General features: G+C 37.8%; 2 protein-coding genes across 2 annotated transcripts in view; one reads left to right on the forward strand and one right to left on the reverse strand.

Moving 5' to 3' along the window:
* cav4a (caveolin 4a) overlaps window positions 1–12,234 on the forward strand; it is a 55,734-nt gene that overhangs the window by 2,821 nt on the left and 40,679 nt on the right. The gene's annotated exons all lie outside the window — the stretch shown is intronic.
* On the reverse strand, window positions 1,298–9,387 carry oxtrb (oxytocin receptor b). The gene is made up of 2 exons (XM_072382023.1): window positions 8,347–9,387; window positions 1,298–2,445 (listed from the first exon to the last, which is right to left on the reverse strand). Exons 1-2 carry the CDS (start codon window positions 9,263–9,265, stop codon window positions 2,183–2,185), a joined length of 1,182 nt encoding a protein of 393 aa, XP_072238124.1. The 5' UTR covers window positions 9,266–9,387; the 3' UTR covers window positions 1,298–2,182.

The following is a 12,234-nucleotide window of genomic DNA, read 5'->3' on the forward strand; positions in this document are numbered from 1 at the left end:
TCTAAACATACACTACATGATGATGTGCTCTGAGGATAAAAGCAGGGTTGATTTAAAAAAAAAAAAGACTGATTAGGGGAAGAATACAAGAATCCCTTGTATTAGATACATAATCCTGTAGAAAAGCGATACGTGGTTTGAAATGTTTAAATTTTCTTTTGGAATTGTTCCTTCTAGAGTCATGATTGTTATCAAAATAGGTCATTAAACATTTTATATTACTGCAATATATGTCCTGTTGCATTGTATGGCTCATTACATTGCATGTCAAGGATTTTCAGCATCATATATCTGTACATGTATGAATAGGCAAGCATTGTTGATTCCTGGGATACATCATCAGAAAATTAAAGTAAGTCACTGAAGCATCTTCCACCTCCTCCAAAAATGTGCCCAGGGGGATGTAAAAGAATGCATTTTCACCCTAACCAAGTAATGTTATTGTGTGACCCTGACCAGGAAGTGACAGATATGTTTTAGTAAAGTGATTTTGGGTTATCACTTGAATGTAACTCAGAAGTGAAAAATCCGCTGATATATTCTGGTTTTGATCTTGCATCAAGACCAAAAAGCAGTTCAAAGCAGTGGCACATGGCCACAACATCCACCACTCCTCCTTCCTCCTTATGGGGTCTTTGTCCCTTCTTAAACCGTTGACTTCAAAATGACATCTGCAACAATGTGAAAACACTCATATGAGTCATATTTCTCTCCTGTGGCTTGTAGAGGGGGTACTTTATTGGACGGCATTATGGGGGATTTTTTAACAGTATGAACAAGTTAACAATGTGGTTGTACTAAACAGAAGTTTTATTGCTTCCATGAAAACTGTGTGTGTTTGTGTGTGATGTGACAGGTCTCCTGTATTTTTTACAGTTTAAGATAATTGTCACCAGCAGCTGCCTTCTGGCACCAATGCTCTTGTATTTCCTTGAGGCATGTCACTGTTGATACATGCCACTCCCATATCAGCTGACAGCCAGGAGCAGATGATCAGGAGGGATCTGCCTCAACATCAACGTCAATGACCTCTTCATCAATTATTTATTTTTTTGTCACATATATACATTAATGGAAATAATCAGATACAACCAGTGTCTGAGATCTAATGTTTGTGGATAATCGATCTCTCATCTATTTCTGGGTCTAAATAAATAGCACTTTTGAGTGTCACTCACTGTTGAATGTACAGTAATGTTTAAAAGTGCCACATGAAAATTCCCTAAAATATCATTAGATTTTGACAAAAGTCTTATAGGTTGACAAGGAGAACACAATTTAATTAATTAGACAAAAATGTAATTATTGTGGATTTATTTGTGGAGGACAATTATGCAATGTTACATCATAATTTCCAAAAAAGTGTGTGAACCAATGCTTTCAGTATGATGAGACCCACAAGATCCATTAAAATATACACTGAATGAATACTGTGTGCGCTAGTTGTATGATATTGTACATGTATAACAGATGGACAGCGGTGCTTGAACGTCAACAACCAATGAAATGAGAAACAGAACTGTTAAAAAAAAAGTCAGGATACATATGAGGAAAATGCTTAAAAAAATAAAACTGATGTTACTTTATTATAGACAAACACTGTTTGATCTGTTCCACAAAATACAGCCGTAGGTCTCGATAAGATAAAATGTACTTAAATCAAACCTCATGGGGTGAACATTAACACTAATATATTACTAATGTAATCAAATCAGAACAACAGCTGTTGGAGCATTAAGCTACAAGACAAAAGGACAGAAGCGTGCAACCAAGTTTGAAAAGGTTGATAGTTGTTTCAACATAAAGATTGGAGATGATTTTTTTTAAAGCTAACCTGCAATATAGATAATCCATTTCTCCTATTTTACAAGTTTACGGAAAACATTCAATCGTACCACAGCCCACAACTTTTATTGTTATTTCCTTCCCCTCCACCACCCCATCATGTGTGCATTGTGCAACTGTCAACTGTTGTTCTGTTTTCTGTTATCACTGAGTACAGGTCTTTTACTGTACACAAGGTTTATATTTATTGTTTGGCTTAGTTTGAAATATTTCACAACAAGCATTATACAACAGCCCGTGCAGCTCTTCTGTAGATGATTAAATGCCTGAAATAGGGTCTTGCATGATAGCAGGATAATTCAGCTACAGGAAACTTGAATGATTATCAACTGGCTCCTTACTGCGTTGGCACCCCTGTGCTGGATATATGTGAGAGGCTCCTCTGACTGCTGGCATTTTTGATGACGTAAGTGGAGGAGTTGCTCTTCTGCCTGCACTGTTGTTCACAGCTGTAGGAAGAGTCTGTCAGGTACTGTCTGCAGCAGCAAAATAAGCACTTCATCAGATCGTGGAACAGGTGACCAGCAAAGAACATGTAGATCCAGGGGTTGCAGCAGCTGTTGAGACTGGCCAGCAACATGGCGATGATGAAGGCCATGTCTAAGGAAGGAAGCAGAAGAAGAAGGAGAATATTTAAGAAGATGATTTTGAAAAAGACAGCTTTCAAAAGATAAAATATATTTCTACAATTTTCCTGTTGAAGATAATCCCCTTGAAAGCAACAGCCATGAGGTATTCCAGCGAACAGATATCATCTGTTTAGCCAATACACAATTTATCTTGTACCATAAACATCAACTGTTGGCCAAAAGATACATACAGTAGGATTCTCACGGACCCACGTCCAGAAAGTAGACAAAAGGACCCAGTTAATTTGGCAATGTAAGATGTCACCCTATTCATGGTAAATGAGAAGCATGACCATTGAAGCCTGAAGCGTGTATTTGTGAATTTGGCCTACAGAATCCACAACATTACGCTAGCTGCCATGTTTCCTCTTAACCATGAAGAAGAACAGAACATTTCTTGTTGCAGTTCAAATACACACACCATTTATGCAATCTGATCCCAGAAACTCTCGCCAACGAATTTGCTTGTTAAAGCAACTTTTGCTACAAATATCGTTAAAATTAAATTAAAGCTAAAATCCAGTCCCTACAGTGATGCACGGTGTGAAGAAACACTCCCACTTCACACAGTGTTGCTTTGTTAGGAACATGCAGGGTTAAAAAACTGTGGTCGATGTCTTTTTCTAACCACAAACAAGCAATTTTTATATTCAACCCAAACTAAACAGTTTGGGCTAACAATGACAGCAAAAAGCAGAAAAGAAATCATCTCACAGCAAAAGAAATTAAAATAATGAAAAGTTATGAATACTACAGATATTAATATGTTCAGTGGTTAGCTACTAACATAGAAGGGGTCATTTCTCCTCTATTCCCTTGTGTGCTGTGTCCTTCTTTGTGAGGTCATGACATAAGTTTGAGCAAACATCACACAGACAAAACTTCTGCTGCACCTCAGCCTGATGTGCATCTTTGTTTAAATTCCACAAGTTACATATATCTAATTTGTGCTTCTGTCTAAACAGTTCAGCTTTGTTTTGGTTGTCACACAATGGTGACACACTGACCAGCACATCATTCTATATAATGCTCTTATTGATTGATTAGGGACTGCTGGGATAGCCCCCCTCCCTGCGACCAACCGATTGATTAAGCAGGTATAGAAAATGGATGGATTGATGGATGATTGATTGATTGATTGATTGATTAGGAGACATAGCTCTCGCAGTCACACTGCCAAAAATATTGCAGGCTCTCTTTGGTTGCAAGCTCATGACACCGGCCATCTTTGAGCCTCTCTCACAGTGCGACTTAAGACCATCGTTAGGGGTTGATGACCAACTGAATCACCACTATTGTCTCACATTGATTGATTGTCTCACATTGATGATGCTTCTTAGTCAAGGAAGGGTCCTTGCATTTTTAGGACGCCATATCATAAAATCTCGCTGAAGGATGGTTTTTATATAAAGGATCCTTTGAAAGACATAATTCTTCATTTGGTGAACGATGCCCGTGTGTATCCTTCATCTTCAATGTTCATGAACATTTGTCATAGACATTGTAGATAGAAGATGTATTGATGTCAGCACATATTTGCTGACACTGTAAAGTTGTTTGCTTTGCAGTGTGTTCCGAAGAAGGACAGCAAAGCAGAAATTGTCAGGATAAGTGGGAGATGAATAGAGAGAAAGCAGCTTCCAGGTATTGCAGTCATGTCAGTTATGAGCTGTTATGCGTACCTGTTAGTGTGTAGCTGTAATGGGACTTTTGTTGTGTCCTATGATCATTTGTTAGCACTGTTTCATTCTACATGTTTTCTAAATGCAGGGGATAACTCTTTCCTAAACAACACGAGTTTGAAGTACCCATCCTACCAAGTAAGCCTCCTTGACTTTAAGGAGCACTGAGAGAAACAGATGACAAAATAAAACTGGAGGAGGATATGAAGGCAAATATCCAGGAAAAGACAGAAAATTTAAAAAAAATGAAAAGGACGTGACAACAAACCATTGTAAAAAGGGTCTGGCAACACAGCATATTTCACCAACGTAACTCCAACCTCCAAATGCATATTTGTTTGCTTTGTTGATAAGAGAAGCCCTTGGGCCAGTTGCCAGAGCATTTGTTGAGAAACTTTGAGATTATACATGTCTGAGACTGAAAGATGTTGAGATACAATGCAGTTTCACTCTAGAGAGTGTGTAATATGTCAGCTTACATTTTCACAACAAAAGGCTCAATCACTGGACAACTGCTACATTGATGGGTCTCTAAAAATGTTCCACTTTCCTCTTAAAACTGAAACATGTCCACGTTTTGCATCATGTGGAACTTCAATAGGTTCAAAAACTCAAAGAGATGTAAGCGGTGATGAATTATGGCGTTACAACTTTTAAGAAATTCAATACAGTTGAGTTCGAGCTCCAGGGACTTTGCCCTTTTAAACTTCCCTGTCAGTTGTAGCTGGTTAAAGTTGGGCATGAAATCACTATTTGAAATAAACATTTACAAATACAAAGCCACGCGTTGCATTACATTGCATAAACACTTCCCAACACAAAACAACAGGCAAAATGTTACCATGTCACAATTTCTGCATCTTAATCGTGACACTTTTTGGACATGTGGACATAAACATCTATTACATGTTTTACACACTGGGCTGTGGGATGAAATGAACAAGCATCTGTGTTTTTATAAATGAAAAACAGCATTTTCCTTTGATTGCTGGATGGATCTTCTTCATGTTATGACAAAGTCAGTGAATTTGGGAATTAGAACCACAAAAAAGAGTTAAGAGACAGATTCATGCTGGATTCTTTGAAAATCTAATTGGATTTGTGGAGAAAAAGAGAAATGAAAATGGAACAGGCTGATGCTCACATGAAGAGTGAAGAGAAACAGAGGAGGTACAGATGGTCTAACCAGTCTCTAAATTGGCAGCGTTTCCTTCCATTGCAGTCCCACAGCAGCTCAAGTCCAACGTCTTAATGTTATGATGTTATGAATGCCACTGATGTTAATCTGGTGTTCGAGCCAACACTTTTGTTTTTATTTGAAATATATTCTCAACGGCTATTATGTGGATTATAAAGACATTTGGTCAGATATTAGTTCTTCCCAAAGGTTTTATCATATTATCAACTGATTTTTCATCTTGCAAAAATCATTAGGCTGCTAAACTGCTTAACTGCACGCTTGGCTTGGCTAATGTGTGTTGAGTGGTGTCGATAAATCTAAATGCTGTTGAATTTGAGATAAGATGGGATGAGTACAGTGAAGTAGCAGTCTGTTACTTTAAAACTGTGCCATTTTGAGCCTCCCCTTTCATCAGTCCCTAAAGTCACACTTCATTTAGAAATATATGAGCTGACATGAAAACACATTCCAGACAACCCACAAAACATTTGCGACGATTAAAAAACACGAGAGGTTAATGGATGCTACACAGATAGCACTTCAAGCTGGCACAATGATGACATATTGCTTATTAAAAGAGGCTGTCCTGGGTGGAAATATATACCTTCTCTTTCACTCAGCCTATTACATTTCCAATCTTTATAGCTTTATAGCTCCAGAGCACATTGAGGCAGCTAGTAGTTTGAATAGTGGAAAGTGGAAGACTTCCAGCTTTTTTTTTTGTCTTCAATCCCTAATGGGGTGAGGGAGATTTAGCACTTGTCCTCTTCTCTGCTCAAGTGCTGAGCTGCCCCCTTCCTGTCTGACCCTTGACTCCCGCACAGTAATTTATTTTGAGAGCTGCGCTTTGTGTAGCATTTACCAAATGACCATAAGTAGGAGAGGGAGATTGTTTAACAGATAAGTCAAGCAGCTTGTCCAAAGGTGTATGATTTTTCCAGTGCAGGAATTTATAACTTTGGGAACTACAGTTCTCTTAAATGTCACAAAATGAGAGCGTGCAACCCTTTTTTTTCCTTTTTACTCTGTGATGCCAGAAACAAAAACAAAAACATTAATCTTGGCTGCTTTTTCTGTCATATCACGATGAATATTTCTAGAATATAAAGTTAATCAAACATTGCAGGGGAAAAAAAAACAGTCAGGTTCTCTTCCCCTATTAGGGAATCTTCAGCATCTTTTATAGAGGGATGACATTACTGAAGTTTATGGTTTTCACACTCTGATCAAATGCCTTGAGCAACTAAATACCTGCATAGAGTCATAACTTAGGTAGCACTGCTTTGACATTGCAGTAAGTCAGAAACTCAGAAGCTCCTTCCTTTCATCCATAGATTTAGAAGTGAAAAGTCTTATTTAAAATCTAAACAAAAATAATTAAAGTTGCATCCAGAGAAGCTTATTTATATTCATTATGAACTCAATATGAATGATATATTATGGCTTAGGTGAATCAACTTTTCATGAATCTCTCCTATTCCTGATAAGATATTGACTAAATGCACACTAACACACCTGAAACTACTGTATTTTTGAGTGACTTGATCTTTCTTTCTCTTTTTCATTATTTTTCTAATAATCATTTTCATTAGTTTAATGTGTATTGGTGGACTACAATGGCATTCAGTAATAACGCTGACTGTTAATAGTACAATGTTGATCATAAATAGATCAATTATGCATGCAGACTTTAAGATATCTTCCAACATGTATATTCAAATGAATCGGTTATCTAATATTAGGATTTTCCAACAAGATAACCAAGGTTATTTATGTTAATAAACAAAAAAGGCTATACAACGAAATAAAACATACAAACACAAAATTTATCCCAGGCACGTTTACTGGCAAGCTTTTGATTTAATTGAATTTAAATGAGCTCCTGAGGGGGAAAAATAATTCACCTGTGTTTCATTGTTAGGGTTCATATGACCAGAATTAACCAATCCATCATTTTTTTACTGCATGGAAGGGAGTTGTTTGCTTCCAGTTGGATCTCTTGTTTTCTGGAAATAAGAGATCATCCAGCAGAAGTTTTATAATTGTATAAAGATAAACAATATATCTACATAATGCATTTTAATTCTAAAGGCCACAAGGCAGTCCGTTATGATTTGGAAAACCTTGTTTAAACTGTTCTCATTGTTATCAAGATGTTTCTGAGTTGTGGAAATGTGAAGAGAAGCCTCCAATGGTTGATTAGGATTGTATAAAAAACACCACCTAAAAAATACAAAGAGCGGTTTGAAGTGGTAGTCTCAGCCTGTTCGATGTACAGCACACATGGAGTCCCATATGCAAGCCGGGAAGGTGGCATAATTTAAAGAAAGGCACCAAAAAAGTCGGACATCATACTTAAGCCAGAGTTTTTACTGACATGAGTGTGAATGGTCTGCTTGAACATTTGTGTGAACCTTAAAAAAAAATTAAAGATGATGGAGTACATCTGCCATGCTGCTCTTGTTCCCTTAAATGTTCTTGTTGCCTTAAATGATAAACTAACAAGAAATGAGAAGGGCAAATGTGAATAAACTAACATTATACAAACAACCACTGGGAACGGAAAGAGAAACGCTTTGATGTGCTGGTACATTTACATCCCTGGTGGCACTGAGGACTTTGTCTGAACTAATAACCACTGTAAATGACTATCCAATTCATCTGCGTTTACTCTGGGGAAGTCTGGATTTAAACACCATTGTGTTGGCCTGAAAGAAAAGGAGATTACTCTTGCTTTCTGAGGGATATTTTGCGACTTGAATGAATGACCTTTATAGGAGACACTTAATCTAGAAATACTGTTGTAAAATATGTTTATAGATGATACATTATTACCACTATAAATCTTGGACAGAGGCAACACTTTACTCTGAGTGGAACACATTTCCCACCATAAATATGGTCCTTATCAAAGGAAATGTGAAGTAAAATACATTCTGTGGTGCGTGGATCATCCGATTAGTTTAGATTACATATTTTGTGCATAACTGGAAACGAAATGCGCCATTACCTTCTCTTGGTGCAGCAGGATCCCATGCAGACCACATCTGGACAAAGAAAAAAGGAGTCCAGCATACAATATAAGCAAGGACTACTACAAATGTCATTTTCACTGTGCGGATTTTGGCTTTTGAAATTAGCCTGACGCTGCTCACACGTGTGAGTGGATAAGCGCCTTTGGACGGCCTCGGAGTGGGAGACAAAGCATTTTCTCTGTTGGTTTTTGTATTGATATTCTGCCAAATTTCAAAACATATCATGCCATAGCAGATACTTAATATTGCCACTGGAAGGATATAAATGCTGAGACTCATCCATGTGATATATGCTTTGGCACCCCACGGTTGCACAAAGTCCCCCCAGCAGTCATAAACACCGTTCCCGACCTCCTTAAGAGAAAATATGTAGGCTTGTGGGATGCTGAATATCAGACTGAGCATCCAAGACGCAATCACCCAGAAGCGATCTCTTCCCCTGTTAACGGAACGAAGTGGTTGGCAGATCGCTAAGCATCTATCGATGGTCATCAGAACAAGCATGTAGGTAGACGCAAACATCCCCACCACCTGGAGGTATTTGACCACCCTGCACAGGAAATCGGGTCCATAGAAGCGAAAGGTGATATCCCAAATGAGCTGCGGTAAGACCTGAAAGATTGCAACAACAAGGTCCGCGATGCTCAGGTGTTTCATGAAGTAATACATCCGGGACTGACTGTGCTTGGTGGTGTGAATCGCCCACAGGACGCACAGGTTGCCCGTCAGAGCGAGCAACAGCACCAGTACCAGAACAGTAACTTCCACTTTGGCCACTTCTTCATTTCGTTTCAAGGGATTCACTGTGATGTTTCCGAAATTACTTTCATTTCCACGACTTGAGTTGCTCCACGAAACATTCTGAGAGTCTATCTTGCGTAAAAGATCCTCCATCGTGCGTAAAAGCACCTCTTCGGCACAGCCAGTGGTCACATCACACTCCTAGATTCAGGACCGAAGAGAGCCAAAGTAGCTTAGTATCCCGATGCAATTCAGGTTCCACCACTTGACTTTTTTTTTCTTCTTGTGGTTAAATTGCACAATAAACTTGGGTCGTCTGCAGAGAAACAAAATGATACACGATTAAACTGATCGCGCTCACATCTTTTAGGTATAAAAAAACAAACACATAATTACAACCACATTATCAAATGAAGTTATCTTGTCCAAAAAAGCTCACCTTGAAAACGAGCCACTGCGCAGTAATTTTCGGAACCAGAGTACTTGCTGAGTCCAGCCGAATGTCTGGTCTGCTGAAGCTCTGCATCCTTCAAATGGGTGTGTTTCCCTCCCCTCATTTTAATTTCCTCGGAAGGAAACTGCCAGGGTTGACTATAAACAGACAGCACATCAGTGTTATCTGTTTCCCTCTTCCTCTCGCTCCTTTCTGTCTCCATTCAGTTTAGGATTAAAGAGTTCAGATTTTTTTTCTTTATGGTAGATGATCCTTCTGGTATTGTCTTGTTTTCCTCTGTTGTAGTTTAATGCTTTTAGCATCTACATAATTTAATTACATTAATTCATCTACATTGTTTATTTATCTATAGAAGTCACTCGTTTTCTAGCACTATTGTAAACTTAAACAACCTGCAAACAATGTTTTATTGTGCCGAAGCAATGACAGGAAACTAATTAGACAAAAAATCGAGCCGATGTTATCCAAAATGTGATTAATTTTCGTGTAAAACGATACTTGGACTTAAAACGAAATCAAACAGTTAATTAAATTAAGTAAACTTTTTTGCTTTTTCCTTGCACAAAATTAACAGAAATAAAATACTCAATTTAGTGGCAAATGTTTCTGAAACTGACATTTTACTGCTACGAATCATCATATATATGTCTCAGTTATAATAATATTTTGTAATACTGACCTGTTGTCTCATTCAGGTGAGACATCCTGGAAATTTCTTACTTTTTAAAATCTTAAGTAGGTCACAACATGAACATGTGAACATCACATGTAGAGTGCAGATGGAAACTAGGTTCCTTTCCCCTACTCTACCGTCAATCATCTCAAGTGGCCCCAACTGTTTTACCAAGTATGCTAGATGCAATATTTTCACACAAGCTGGCAGGTAAATGGGTCACTTTTTTCCCCCATGAGTGAATACATTTAGCTTAATATCACATATTAGAAGCTGAACTGCAACAGTGATATGAAGCAATCAAACAGACTCATCACAAATTGAAGTGCTGGAAAGAAGTAGATTAGTAGAGTGCAAAGAGAATGCTAAATCTAGTTTTATAATTCTTTTTCATCATGATTCCAGAGAACAAGACAAAACTTCCGAATATCTTAAGGTCCCTTGTGAATAGCAAAGTGGTTTATCTTGCTCTGTCCTTGTGATTTATTGACTTTTAAAGGGATGGTTGACATCAATGCTTTGTTTGAAGATTTTATAGCTGTGTATATTTTCATTCCATAAACACAGTCCTAAACAGTATGATGCATGACCATTGAACAAAGAATCTGTTTAAATACTTGCATGTCTAATGTTCATCCTTAAGTGGATGAGTAGCTGACAAAATCAGGTTTCATCACCTAAACTAAAGTGATCGCAGAGGTATTCAGATCTAGGGAATCACATTTTGTCTAAGTGTTTTGGAGGGCATTTTTTCAAAGTTAAGATTTTAAGAAAATCAATTTTTGGTGATTCAAAGATCAGAGGAATCCACCAGTGAAATATAGAAAGCACAAAATGAAGGACAGGCCATAGCCTCATCTATAATGTAATATGTAATATCGTAATCTTGTGATGCAGCCACACAAAGCTCATTTTCAAATAGAAAAAGAAGGGTAGAAGCAGGATTTCTGTTATGTTGGTGTATATTCTGGGATATAAGTCAGACAGCTGACTCCTAATGGGATTTTTTCCTGAAATGAATATAAAGGATGCGAACTGCTTGACCTCTCGTATAAATTGAGAACGTTCCATATAAACAAGCTGACCCTATAGGCATAAAATGCCCGACTTGAAAGCCTTAAAAATTTTGTTGTGTTTTATTCATAGTTAAAGTTCAAATTTGAAGACTTGACTGATGTTCCAATATCAAGATCTACATCTTGATACCTACACAAGGATGTAAGTATTCACCTCATCACCTAAAAGAAAAAAAGAAAAAGAATGAAGTTCTCATGTGAAGAATCGAACCTTCCTTAACCTTGGCAGAACATTCCATCACTAGGACCTTAGATCTGATCTGAGAGGCTGTGTCAGTGCATAAAAAAAGAGCAGTCGTCCAATCTTGTAAGAAATCTTTACATGGCTGTTCATATTAAGCTATAATGACCTCACGGCCTCAAGCAGCCACTTAGTGTGTTTATGCCTCAGGCTGGCTCTGAGTGTGTGTCCAAAAAGCTGTTCTTATATACACCCAAAAGCATCTGACGACATCATCAAGTACTTAATACATAATGCAACATTTGGTGTCAGACCTTGTGTAATGCATTCTCATTAATCTGTACAGCACAGTAAACAACATCTCCCTTGTGGGGTATTGAGCCCTCTCAGGACAGTCAGCAGCAGCAGCCGCAGGATACCCCCCCCCACGCAGTGCCACCGCGTGCTACGGTGTGTTTTTTATTAAAGGATTTGAAAGATGCTAATTTGACAGATCTATTAACAATGCTGTATGGCTCTAGACTTGTTAGAAAATCTATTGAACAATGGTTTTGAGGGAATGATTTCAAGAGACAATTATATGTCTACAACATATGACTTTTTTTGTTAGTGGGAACCCAAATAGGATCATACATTTGCATTGTGTTAGGGTGAATTGAAAACTTGGGAATACTTGGAAAATGACACAGTCGATATCATCATTGTTTGATCTCCCTGCTCGTCTTATTGCATCATTTA

The sequence above is a fragment of the Leuresthes tenuis genome, unplaced genomic scaffold, assembly GCF_036924035.1.
Source record: "Leuresthes tenuis unplaced genomic scaffold, fLeuTen1.0.hap1 SCAF_3, whole genome shotgun sequence".
In the NCBI taxonomy this organism is placed as follows: domain Eukaryota; kingdom Metazoa; phylum Chordata; class Actinopteri; order Atheriniformes; family Atherinopsidae; genus Leuresthes; species Leuresthes tenuis.